This window comes from Notechis scutatus, chromosome 2, assembly GCF_049901735.1.
Source record: "Notechis scutatus isolate UNSWTSFEM ecotype Mainland chromosome 2, rNotScu1.2, whole genome shotgun sequence".
Lineage (NCBI taxonomy): Eukaryota > Metazoa > Chordata > Lepidosauria > Squamata > Elapidae > Notechis > Notechis scutatus.
In genome coordinates, this window is record NC_142010.1 from 175,743,039 (window position 1) to 175,757,173 (window position 14,135).

The 14,135-nt window shown below is 42.0% G+C and overlaps 1 protein-coding gene across 1 annotated transcript in view; it reads right to left on the minus strand.

Annotated features, from left to right (window-relative positions):
• The window catches only part of LOC113415457 (neuronal acetylcholine receptor subunit alpha-7-like), a 92,492-nt gene extending 78,837 nt beyond the window's left edge, over nt 1–13,655 (minus strand). The window contains exon 1 of the mRNA XM_087957451.1: nt 13,038–13,655. Coding sequence (XP_087813577.1) covers nt 13,038–13,116 — 79 coding nt within the window. The 5' untranslated portion in view covers nt 13,117–13,655. The remainder of the gene's footprint in view (nt 1–13,037) is intronic.
• Between the last annotated feature and the right edge of the window lie 480 nt (nt 13,656–14,135).

The window sequence follows — 14,135 nt, forward strand, 5'->3', positions numbered from 1 at the left end:
ATAGCTTTTTGTCACTTTATATCTCATGGAACAAAAACATGCCAGTAATTTAATTATTATGCTATTCTATAAACTAATGTACTCTGTAAGGAGAACAATTGTTGCAAAATCTTTCATTTGGTTCTTAATACATCCTCTTGTGAGTGCCAAGAGATAAAATTAAGCCAACACTGCTCATTGCCCAAAACAAACAGATGCCTCCTGGATAGGTAGCAGCTCCATTAAACAGAAGACCTTTCTCTATTGCTGAATTGAAATGCTATCTATCCATTCTTGAGTCAGCTGTAAGGTACATCAGCATGTCCTCACTGATGGTCCTGGCACTCTTGCTTCAATTGCCAGATACTGTCAGTCATCTGACTTCCTTCCCACATAAGTGAGAAAGCCTCACGGATGTTATTGCACTTAAGACTGTCCTTGGACAGTGCTAAAATTAGGAGGGAAAGCTAAGGCAAGTTAAACCTGCCTCATTCCTGGATTGGGAACAACATGAAAGCAGTGATATACAGACACAGCGGACAATAGATGTTATCAGGTCATGTATGCACTGTGGTTAGGTGCAAGTAGAGAATTGCTCAGAGATGACTATCTATGATACTAATAAGATTTCACTGCTATGACAGACTCCTCACACTAAAAAAAAACTTGGCAACATGACACAATTTTTCCAACTGGACAAACTTTGGAGAATGATCTGATGCTTGCTTTTTTTTTAAAATTTAATAAAACCTTTTCTATTATTGTACATGTACACATTTAATTGTGGGAGGGCTTTACTGTTAAGTTTCATGGATTCAAACATTTTATAAGCAAAAATCATCCACAGAAGTACAGAGGAAGGTGAGACATCTGGCATAAGTTAGTCAAAAGAGTACCAGACACCTATACTTATAACAGCTGTGCAGATTCCAATACATCGCTATGCTTGCTCAAATTTTCTCTTCTGTGCAATATGAAAACCAAAAGAAATTCTTTTGCATTGGGCTGCATCCCCAAATCTTGGAATATGGGGAGAAAAGCATTACAATCATTGTAAATCCAAAAAGATATATAATTTGATAATGTGTCTAAAGTCAGGATAAATATCAGCTACCACACACATCCAGAACTAGGAAGAATACACAAATATTTCAGGGGTATTCCTGTCTCTGCCCTGAAGAGCTCTTCAAACATTTCATAAACAAAAATCAGGTATTCAAGGTAGGTGGTGATCAGATACATTTGTTGGCCAGACAGTCTGTTAAGAGAAGTGAGTTATCTTCATGTCTGGGATTTGATGAAAAGACTCCTAGGACTCTTAAAGACTATTATCAGTGCTTTTCTTTCCACATTCAAAGACTCAGCAACATGTTATATCCTGTGTTTCCAGATTAGGGATTCAAGAGGTTCACTAAGATCAGTCCAGTTAGCAAGGACATAAGAGGTATTTCATATCCCATCTAACTCATCTTGAAGTTTTCCATTTATGGTGCCCTTCAAAATATCAGCTTCTTTATATAAGAAAATGAATCAGATATATGAACTATGTAAAAGCATAGCAATTTTGTAGAGCTGGATAGTTACAGAGTAAGTATTCTTATATATTTGTAGTTTATAAAGCAGGGCACATTTGTGATTTTAAAAAAGGGCAAATAACTCACAGGTTCCATTCTGAAGCATGCTATTCTTTCAGGCTCTATAATCATCAGTCAGACTGTGCAATAGTCAGTGGAATGCAAATTATAATACACTTTTTTGGTAAAGATGAATTGGGAGTGTGTTGCATAGAAGCACTTCTCGCATTACTGAATTAACTTATAAAGATGATATTCCAGAAGATCTGGCTTTGGGCCAGAATGGAAGAAGCTCCTTGTTGACTGCATGATATATTTGTCATTGACCTGATTCATTATCTTCTTTGATGTCATGATTATTTTTTAATATTATTATTATTATTTGTTTGGTTTGTTTTATGCTGTAAGCTGCCCAGAGTCAATTGGAGCTGTGCAGGCACAAGTCAAATCAATCAATAATGCAGAAAATACACACTACATTCAAACAGAACAATTGGCATATGCGTTTAGGACATGTGAGCTATATTTGACAACACAGACGCTTTTAAATGAAAGCTATATACTTTTCTTTAGGAAAGATTTTGAAGACCCCTTAGAATAAATAGAATAAATAGTAAATGTGTTTATAACACATTAAAAGACATAAATGTGCAGTTAAATGATAATTTAAGCCAGAAGCCCAAAATTCCAGTCAAATAAATCTGTGTCTATCCAGAGTATTTGACCTTATACATGTTTTGCTGATGGCTAAATCTGATATATTGTTTGTCTTTTCCAAACATGTTGCAGTTTGGTGAGAAAATTTATAATCTTTCAATTTGACAGGGGAAAAAATGTGCCAGTGTTAGCAGTTTCCTCTGGAATGAGTAGCTGCAGGGCATTGTTGAGTTCTTTAATAGTCCAAGCAAACTTACAATATGCTCAGTACTAGAACCTTTTGAATTGGCTTCTGAGTTTAATGGGGATACCATTTGTTTTAGCTGGTTTTATTGTTTGTAAACTATACAAATTGTGGTGATTAATTGGGGGGGGTATAAATATAAAGCCAAAACCACTCTGGTATAGTGGTTAAGGCATCTGGCTAGAAGGCAGGAGATTGTGAGTTCTAGTCCTGCCTTGGGCACAAAACCAAGTGACCTTGAGCCAGTCACTTTCTCTCAGCTCTAAGAGGCAATTACAAATCACTTCTGAAAAACTTTGCCAAGAAAAGAGCAGGGACTTGTCAGGAAACTCTCTGAGTGTCATGCCCCTGGTGGAGACTGACTCTGAGGAAGAGGAGGAACAGCCAATAGGGAGTGGGAGTGTGGCTCCAGAGGTGGTGGAGGAGGCTGGGGAAGGGCAGAGGCCGGCTGAGCAATCAGAGGAGGATCTAGGCCCATCCCCTATCCATCCTAGGTCACGCAGGGAGGAGAGGATCAGGGAAAAGCGAGGTCTACTCAGGAGGAGATTACCATGATCCTCCTTGTGGCTTGTAGCTGGGAGCTATGTATATAAGTTTGTAACTGCGTAGTCAGAATTGCTGGAGTCAAAGTTTAGTGTTTTTCTTTGAAAGAGGTTTATCTATGTTGGCGTTCTTCCCATGGACTCTCCTCGGTTATCTTCCTGGAATGTATGATTAATTATCTTGGCTTGCTTCAGAACTCTCGTCACTGCGGTTTGTTTTGGTTTTCTTTTTGCCTCATTAATTACTTTTGTGACTTTAAACTGTGCCTAATAAAACAGTGAAGTTAAGTTGAAGGCATTACTGGACTTTAATATATGTTTTGGGTTTTGAGTTATTTTGAGAGACTACGGGTCATCACACTGAGATTCAGAGTTAATTAAATGGAAGAAAAATAAATAAATACTTTAATTAATTGATTAGTAGCACAGCCTTTTCAAAAAATAACCCCATATGCATCAGCATGCATAGGGTTATTGTTTTAGTTCCCAACCTGGTGCCGTGAACAATCATTAAACCGTAGCTTCCTGAATTCCAAGCATGGTTAATTAACTAAATCTAAACACACTAATATCAAAGTCTGTTTTCCTGTCACTGAAATTGCATGGAGCTTGATGCCCTAAGAATCTCTCTAGAGAATATAGATTATAGATAGTCCTCAATTTACAATCATTCATTCAGCAACTGTTTGAAGTTATGGCAGCATTGAATAGACTTATTGACCTGCAGCCAAAATTATGACCACTGAAGCACCCACCCACAGACATATGATCAAAATTTGGACATTTAGCAGCCCTCTGATATTCACTACTGAAGGAACGCTCCCCCCACCTGTCTGTCTGTCTATTTATCTATCTATCTTATCATGTTTTGCTGAAACTAAGGCCTACCCCCAAAATAAGCCCTAGCCTGATTTTAAATAAGCCCTAGCCTTACCTCCAAAATAAGCCCTAATGAAGATCGTCATTAGCCTGGGTGGGTGGGCATGGCCAGCAACAGAGGTGATGAGGGCATAGGGACCAACATTGTCTGGCAGCAGCCACAGCCTGCACAGCACAGGTGAATTGGTTACCTGTCAGGCAGGCAATCTGGATGCACTATGTGGATTGCTGGAAAGCCGAGAGTCTGTGGGCCGGAGCAGGCAGAGGCCCACAGGAGGCTCATCTTTGTATGGCGGCACCAGCAGCAGACGGAGGCAGAGATGCAGGGGGAAGGCAAGTGATTCTGACGCTTTGTGTGGGCCACAGGCAAGCTGAGAGACGTGAAGAGAAGAATCCCACATCCGCCTGCTCACTCCATCCTATTGTCTCTTGGGGTGCCTGCATCTCATGCAGCACGTCCAGATTGTGTCCCCCCCACCCACGCACCTCTGCCTGCTGCTGGTGCTGCTACACAAAGATGAGCCTCCCACAGCCAGCCAGCCACTCTGGCTGTCCAACCCTTGGCTTTCCCATAGCCCGCACAGTGTGTCTGGATTGCATGCCTCCCCACTGCACCCCTGCCGCCGTCTGCTGCTTGGACAGGTAATCAACTCACCTGTGCTGCACAGGGTGTGCAGCCCCAGTGTGCAATGACCAAGGGACCAATGGGCTGCAGCTGCTGCCACACAACATTATCCCCTGCGCATCCACCACCTTTTGTCCGTGTCCAAGGAGCACTCAGCTGAGGTGATCACCCTGAAATTGTGTTTCCCTGAAAATAAGCCCTTGTGCTTATTTTGGAGCCCCCAAAAATATAACAATATTTTTATATTTTGGGGGAAACACAATATCTATTTCCCACCTTTATTATTCTTTTAAATAACTCAAAGCAAAGCATGTACTTAATGCTCCATTCTTCTCCTATTTTCCCCACAACATCCCTGTGAGGTGAATTGGGCTGAGAGATCATGATTGGCCCAAGGCCACTCAGGTGGCTTTTGTCATGCCCCTGTGACTCTGAGGGGGAAGCCGAACAGCTGACAAGGAGTGGGAGTGTGGCTCTGTTGGCTGGGTAAGAAACTAGGGAAGGGCAAAGTCTGGCTGGGCAGAGCAGGGGAGAGGTGGACCAAGGGAAAAGGAATTCAGAAGAAGACCCAGGCCTACCCCTTCTTCATCCTAGGGCATGCAGGGAGGAACAGAGAAGGGAGCAACATGAGTTGCGTGGCTTACGGGGGAGGAAAGGGCCCTGATTCCCTTCATTAGCTGCAGCTGGGAACACAGTATATAAAAAAGGAAGCTGCGTGCAGCAAGATGTTGGGAGCAAATGTGAATTTATCTTGTATCATCGTGGCTTATCTATCTTCCTGGTAACTTCCCAACTGTGTGAGTTTTGCCATGCTTTCAAGTATGAAATTCCTTCTCCTGCCTTGTCAAGATTGCTTTGTTTGGATTTTTAATTTCAGTTTGTATGTACCTTGTTTTGGACTGAATTTTTTCAGTTAAAGGCAGGGGTGGTATGCTACCGGTTCTGCCTGGTTCTATAGAGCCGGTAGATCTGAAGAGTAGCAGACACCGAACTGGTTTTGTGTTTGCTGCTGTTTGGCCCACCCGCCCACCCGGGCTCTTACCTGTCCTTTATTTCCTGCTTTTTCAACCTCAGCTGCTTTGCGCAGTACAGCTGAGGTTGAAAAATCAGGGAAAAAGAGGCTTTTCAAATGCTGCGCACCTGCGCGCAGCGCTTTTCAGCTGTCCGGGTGGCACAGCCTAAGGTTGTTTTACACATGCACACAAAACGTAGTCACTGAACTGGTAGTAACACAGGTTGAATCTCACTCCTGGTTAAAGGCTGTTCCTGGAAAAGTTTTTCTCCAGCCGAAGGTAACCTGGACATTGGGGGCAAAGTTGCAGATAATAAAGGGACTCTTATTGCTTATTTGACTGTGTTGCCTTTGTGCCATGCCCCGAGTCATCATAGCTTTCATAACTAAAATGGGACTAGAACTCACAGTCTCTCGCTTTCTACGCTGGTGCCTTAGCACTTGCTCTTTTAACAGCTACTGCCCTGAACTTTGCCACTTCAACTGACTTTCATTGTGTTCTCACTCCCACTGATGATGAGTGTGCCAGGCATGGCTCCTGGGCCAGGCTAGATTTGGACTGCATGATATAAAACAAAACAAAACAAAAAGCCATCGTGCTAAAAAAAAAAAAAAAAAAAACTTTGCACCACACTTACTCCTGAGCCAAGCTGGGGCTGGCCAAAAAGCAGCTGTAGCACCAGAAAGCGCTTTCATGATGTGAAAAAAACATAAAAACCAACTCTGGAGCTTTTTCGGTGGGGTTTTGTTTTGTTTTTGAGTTGCCATGCTAGAACTGTTTTTCCAATTTTTTTTTTGCCAGCAGTGGAAGCAAGAAGACAGTGAAAGTCAGTTGGGGCGCTGGAGTGCAGGATAGCAGAGGTCAGCATAATGGAATGCATGAGTAGCTTGAGGAAGGAGAAGGGGAGATGCTTCTTAGTAAGCAATCAGACAAGACAAGCAGAAGCCCACAATTGCTTAAGGGTTGAACATTAAAAGTGGCAGGCCGTTAAGTTTGTACCTTGAGACTTGCAAGACTGATATCAGCTCCCCCAGGTAAACAAAACAGGAAACAGGATGAGATGAGCAAATTCTACTTTATTGTAAGGTTTCCATGCTAACAGAACTTTGCAAGTGTGAAGGTACAAACGTTCCACCTGCCACTTTTATCTCTTTGATCCATCGGGGGAGGTCTTTCTTCTCTTGACTGATTATTTCCTAGGCATCATCTCTCCTTCTTTTTCCTCAAGGTTGCTGCACATACATTCCGTTACAATATTCAGAGTGCAGAATGGCAAGGACAGATGTGCCTGGGAGTGAGCAAGGACAGCTTTGGCATCCTAGGGTGTGGCAAGCAGGCCCAGACCTGCATGGTTGGGAGCTGCTTGCCACCCTACAAGACAGGATATAAGGGGGCCCAAAGAGCCCAGAGACAGGGGTAGGAGTAGGCCAATAAAGGAGAATATTTATACCTCAGGGTTGAAATGAGGGGTTTGCTCATTGAACTCTCTGAGCTTGGTTATTTTCTTGAAGACTGTTAATTACCCTAACTAGGTAACATCATCAGTGCTAGCAAAGAGTGGGGTTGCTCTCAGTTTGCATTCTAGGCTTGTCCTATCAGTGTTGGTGAAGGTGGACTTAGAGATTCTTTGATTGGGCTGTTTCTTGTTGGCTTGTTTGGCAGTTCCTTGACTGGGGTATTGTTTACTCGATTGTTGGTCTGATATTAATGGCCCAAAGCAGAGGTGTTATTCAGCAGGTTCTGACCAGTTCTGGAGAACCGGTAGCAGAAATGTTGTGTAGTTCGGAGAGCCAGCAAATACCTCTGATTGGCCCCGCCCCCATCTATTCTCTGCCTCCCGAGTCCCAGCTGATCGGCTGGGTCTTCTATTGTTGCCCTGCACAGGAGAACGGAGCTGGAAAGCAGGTTAGTGGGGTGGGGAGGGAATGGGGATTTTGCAGTATCCTTCCCCTGCCACCAAGCCACGCCCACCACGCCCACAGAACTGGTAGTAAAAAAAAATTAATCCCACCACTGCCCCAAAGGGCATCCCAAAGGGCAGACATGGAGGAAGATATAGGCAGTTGGGAGAAGTTAGAGGCAGTCCTTACCTTCCTGAAACTTGGGACTGGGTGGGATCAAGCCTGGAATGTTTTAAATTGGAGTGGGCAGGTAGTCGCTTAACAATATGCGATTCTCAGTTAATGGCAGCAATGGGGAGTGCTAGTAGTGCTGTCACTAAGTGATGCAGTGTCATGGCATCTCGTTTTACAGCCTCATTGTTTAGCAATGGGGATTCTGGTGCCAATGGCGATTGTAAGTCGATGACTACAGTATCTATATAGGTAAGGCATCATAAAAGAGAGAGCTCTTGGATGCAACACATGTGCCAGAATTTCCTCTTCATATCATTACTGCTGGCTTGGAATTCTGTGAATCAATTGAACTAAGCAGGCAGCAGGTTGAGATGCAGCTGTTGGAAATGCCACTGATTTTATATTTAAGGATATATGTGCTTTACTTAATTTGCCACATTACGGCCTGGAGCAGGTTTTATAAAATTCATTCTCAACAAATGAAAGAGTCCCAGTTGCTGCACCGACAGATTGCTGCTGACACAGTACAGAAGATGTCACATTAATTAATCTTTTATCTATGCTCTATCCCAAATAGAAGCACAGCATTAAAAAAAGACAGAAGAAAATGCATCATGTAATAATAACTTGCCATTCATTCATTTGTCGTGGAAGGAAATTGTTTTCCCGCCCCATCTTTTCCTCAGGCCTTGTTCACCTGACCTTGTTAGCTGTACTGTTTCACTCAACAGTCCTTCAGAGCCTTCTCATGACAGAGTTTCAGCCATTTCTCAAACAGTCCAAATCCAACTCACGGAAATGGTGGACCTTCAATTCTCCACAGCTATCTATGGTAACCTTCCAGATCTTTCCAAGCCTTCTATTGTTATGGCCTTGCTGGGACTACAAAAGCTGAGGAATGGTTAAGTACCTGGGATAACACAAGAAATGGGATCCGTTCAGCTTGACAGGTCACAAGTTGCGCAACTCTGACCTAATTTACTGCACTGCTATCAAGACACTTTTAAAGTATTGTGTCACTTTATGATTCCTGCTGGACTGAAATACTAATCTTCAAACCTTCGTTGTCATAACCAGCATTAACTCTACATGTCCTGAATTGGTACCGGACTGGGAAGATGTGCTTCAATTGTATTCCCTACAGGGCAGTGTTTTTTAGATGCTTCCATCTTTGAAGAAGTGACAAACAAGGCATTTATGACAAATTCCCTATATTTCTTCCTTAATCTCTTTGCCTTCTGCTTCCCACAGTTGCACTGGTTAAGTAAGGAGTTCCATTTGCCACCGAAAACAGTGTAGTTAGGATATGCAGGGAACTGTTACCCAGCAGACAGCTCAGATGCAGTAAAGGTACATGACAAAAGTCACAAAATCACTATATAGGACTCCATTCATTAAAAAAGCAAAACTTGGGGACTATGCAACTAATTTATTTGATTTAGTGATGAATTAGGATTGTGCCAAGATAGCCACTCTAACAGAGATTTATTTTCACTTAATCTTTAAACACCTGGCCAAATTAATATTACATATTAATATGTATTTTATTATTTATTTAAATTGTTTATTGTTTATATTGTATATTAAATGTTGTATAATAAGTACTGCACAGAGACTTTATCTGAAATAAATACTGTGCTACCTCCTTTGCACTCTTAATCTACTTTGTCATTGTGCATTCCTGAGCTTAGAAAAACATCAGAACAGTCATCATCATCATCATCATCATTTAGCGACCCCATAATCCCTTGTAGAGTGGAGTCTGGGCAACTGAATATAGCTAGCAGTGTGTTTACTGGCCGGATGCCCTTCCTGATGCCAATGAGGAGATTTGTTCAGTAGATATATTCTCATTGTGCCCAGAGAGAGAAATATCTGCCTCTATCTAGGATTGAACTCACAGCCTCCTGATTGTGAGGTGAGAGCTCCACTTCTAGCACACTGCACCACTCCAAAAACATCAGTGCATAATGACAGAAGGAACAGTGATAATGTTAAAATCTCAGCTCAGCGGGCACCTCAATTGTCTATGGGCTCTAATCCCAAATTTTGTAGGTATTGGCCTTTTATGTGGCCTTTCAAAGAGGTTGCTTCTATATAAGTTCTAAAAAAGCAAGAGACCAAAGACAGGCCAAGGGTAGAAAACAAAATTTTACACCGTTCAAAATGGGCAATCTATAATATACCTTAACAAGACCATTGACCTTTACTTATATTGTAATGTATACGTATGCTAGCCAACACACATTACTACTTCATTTCTATCAGAATAGGTTATAGAAATGATATGCTGTTCAATCATATACATGTAGTCCCAGGACCTAAGCTTTCATAAACCTGTTTACATCCCTGTAAGTAGTATTTCACTCTCCACATGCAATTGATTGAACCCCCTATTACAGAAATAATTTATTAAAGTTAGGGACATTCCTCAAACAAATGACTACAGCTGTTGATGCTGACATCATTGAGCAACCATCTCACCTCCCCCACCGAATCGCATAAAAAGGAAACCAAATATGCAGCACTATGTTTGATCCAAAGAACTGAAAAGACATAATGGCCTCTATCTTCCCTGCTCATGATCCTATTGATAAATTACTTTTCTAAAGTAACACAGAATGAAAAAAGAAAGGCTATGGGATACATAATGTCCCTTTCACCCATTCACATATTCAAGAATGCTATAGTTATTTAGAATTACAGAATTAATCTCAAAAGCAGCTTAATTATCCAGATGTACTTATGCTAAAATGTTTCAAATAATCCAGATTATCTATTTACATATTTATTTCTCAAAAGTTACATACTATTAAGAGTTCTATTACAAACAATAAGATTTACTAATCCCCATTACACCTGATGTAAATATGTACATTTCAAATTAAAACATCACATGCAACCAGCAAAAGTGGAAAGCAGGAGCTGGATGTTGGTCATCAAAACCTTATCTGAAAAGCCAAGTTTAAATTGGGTTTTTTTTTAAAGATAGAAGTGGGTTGGGGGTTATTGTTGTTAAAGAGAACACTCCAGTTTTCAGAGGCAAGAAATTTATTTCAGGGAATGAAAGCGATGATAGAGAAATAAGATTTTGCACCTTGGTCTCCTTTTACCAGCAGGCCTAAAATAGCCTATAATATTCACCCCTGAGCAGAACAGAAGCAAACCAGCCAGAATCACGACAGAAGGAGTAGTTTCCTCTTTGTCCAAGTAGAACTTTAAATGCAGCACCTTGGACAGTACCTACCCAAATAAAGGTCAGTGAGGTATCCACAATATACAGTAGGTGTTATAATACTGGACTGATTCTCACCAGTCAGCATGTGGGCTCCTGCATTCTGAACTAGTTGCAGCTTCAAAGTTATCTTCAATCAGTAATCCAATCAAAAAATGATGAGGACATTTGTAACTATAGCAAGGTTCTTCAACTTTAATAAGGACCTCAACTGGTGTACTAGTTTTTGTGGGCAAAGCAGACCTGGCCAAAGACTCCTCAGAAAGTCCAGATGGTGCCATGAATACAAACAATTAGCCTAATCTTTAGGCACTTCACAATGCCTAAGGATTCTAGCGGAAATCAGCTTAGCTTCTTGGGGTACAACCTTAAGTCTAGGGGGAAAAAACCACTCACTATATCTAGCATTTTGGCTTGTCAATGGGAGGTCCACCAACAAGATAACAGAAGTTCTGCCTCTTAACACTATTCTAGACCCATCAAGTAATCCAACACAAAAGAAATCTCTGCACACACATTTAACCTTTTAGAGTTAAAGCTGCAACTACAGTAAAGGAGTTGGTGACCCCATATAGATTAGATTAGATTACAATTCTAAAACTGCACTTCCAAACTATACATATAGTCTTACCTGAGCTTGCCCAATTAAAGACACTTCTAAGTGTACATCTATAGCATTGCAATGTTAAGTTCATCTGAGTCCTAGAAGGCTTTCTAATTATATGTTTAGCTTTATTACATGTAACTTAATGGGTTTTTTTAAAAAGCAAGAAGCAAGACTGGAAGGGAATCTTATGAACTGTCAAACACTGTATCTTCTCTGTTGTTATAATTTTAAAGGTATATATGGGAAATCTTCTGCTTGATAGTAATATTAAAATAAAACCATGTATATCCAAGTATTTATAATTAAAATATTTGTCAATCTGATTTAGGGACAAGACAGGAATATTAAAATTCTACTTAGTATGATAGTCATTTATACTAGTAAGCATTTTACATGTTTTGTAGTGTTTCTTCCTACAATAACCTTGCAAAGTAGATTGACATTTGCTTATTTTACAGATAATGAAATAAGAAAGTGTAAATAGTGGAAATAAGAAAGGGTAACTTATGTCTGGTTCTTAAATGAAGATACATCATTTACTCGTTCAGATTTTTCTTTTGATACAAGTCAAATCAAGTTGATTCAACTTAATCCATAGGATTTTACTCTTTGTACTAACATTGTTATATATTTTTATTTAGGATAGGAAGCTCCTGAAAATGTTATTTTGTGCTCTACTATTACATTTGTTGGGATCTTTCCCCATTTTAAAAAAACATTTATCTGGATTTCTGTTCTCTTGGTTTTTGTCAACTGAACTGCATCATCCTTGAACAATTTCATATCATACTGTAACTATAAAGTACTAGATTGCACGTACTGGTTCATTATATCTACTATATTCACATCACTCTGGTCCATCTTCTAAAATGAAGGCTAAACTTGCTCAGATCACTGGCATGAGACAAATGTATAAAAGTAAACAATACTATGCCAACTAGAATGAGTCAAGCTTCTTTCCACCCTCTCACAGAACTCTTATTGTCTTTTCAATTAATTCCTGACTTATAGGAAAGTAAAAGATAATAGGATAAATACGGAAACAGGTCATTCTCTTCTTGGCCGGTGTATGTACTTTAATGAAACCAATCCACGAGGCCTCTTAAATGAATCCTATATTTATCTTGTCATATCTGAGGATAACATATTCGGTTAGGAATTTCACACTGCATTTCCCCCTCCAAGTTGCAGGCTTCTCGTTTTTATAGCTGACAAGTATGTTCACAAGAGAAGTTACCAAACCAGAAAAAAAAAAAAGTGGCACTTTTTAACAGCACTGTAATGAAATCGCCTCTCCTCCAAGCTTTTTTCTAATTTACACACACACACACACACACACACATCTCCTGCACCAAAAAAAAAAAAAATCAAAACAATATATAGCTTTTTATTTGTAGTACAAGTTCCCCCCCTTCAACCCAAGGCGTACTGCACTCTTCGTTTCAGTGGGAATAAATCAAGTCCTTTCCTTCAAAAGCCAAGGCTCCGGAGGCACCTCTCTCCAAGGAAATTAGAAAAGATCCCACTCGGCGTCTTTTCCTCTCTCCCTCTCTGCCCCCCGCCCCACCTCTCACAGTCCCAGCCATCAAAAACAACCCAGGACTTACCTTGCAAAAAAGAGAGAAACAAAGATGCCCAGAGATACAAGCCACAGTAGAGCAATCCCAGGCATCTCTCCTTAAGCATCGTCAAACCCGGACAGACACCAGACCACACGGGAAAGGAAGGGACTCTTCCCGCTTGGAAAAGGGACGACGGGGTGGAGAAAAGGTGGCTGGAAAGAGCTCGGTAAGAAGCCACTTTGCACCGGGATGGCGGGGAGGTCGGGACGGACGGACGACACAATAACAACACCTTGGTCCAAATTACACGTCCTCGCACTCCGGCTGCTTGCCGGCGAGAGCCAGCCAACACGGCTGACTTTCCCTGAGGTCGAAGGCGGCGAGGAGTTTGTTAAGGGGGCTTGTTGCGTCTCGCGTCTTCGTCTCTCTCTCTCTCTCTCTCTTTCTCTCTCTCGCCCGAAGCGCCTTGCGCTTTTCACAGCCGGAGGGAAGGCAGGCGCCGAAGCCCAGAAGCGGGGCTGGAAGGGGGGCTGGGGGTGGAATGCGAAAGCGACATGGTGCTGCTCCGGGGCGGGCGGAGGTGGGTGGGGGGGGAGGAGAGGAAGAGAGAAAGATTTGGTACCTTCCCAACTTGCCTTCGTAACGGGTACCTCAGCAGCCCGCACGTCAGCGGGGGGTGGGGGGGGCTCTTTCTACGCTAGGGGGAGGAGGAGGAGGAGGAGAAGGAGGTGGTAATGGTGGTGGTGGTGGTGGTGGGGCTCCTCTCGAGCTAACGCGCCAGGCGGTGCGAGACGACGGCAGCTCCAGTCCGATTGCTTACGTAGTTGCCGGGGCGATTTATTTATTTATTTATTTTTCAGTCACAGAGGAATTTTTATTTATTTATTCATTCATTTATCGCCCGACGCGCTGGGGAAGACAATGAGGAGGCGCGGGGCTGAGAGGTGGTGGTGGGGGGAAACACACGACGAGCGCGCGCCAAGGGAGACGGGCGAGGGGCGCGCGGGAAGCCGCGGGCGCGAAGGATGAAGAGTCGAAAGGAAAAAGTTAATGGTGGGCTCCCTCGGGGTGTGTGTGGAAGGTTTACGGCGCCCGGCCTCAGTCCCTCACACAAGAAAATGAATCAAATGCGAGGAGGTCTTT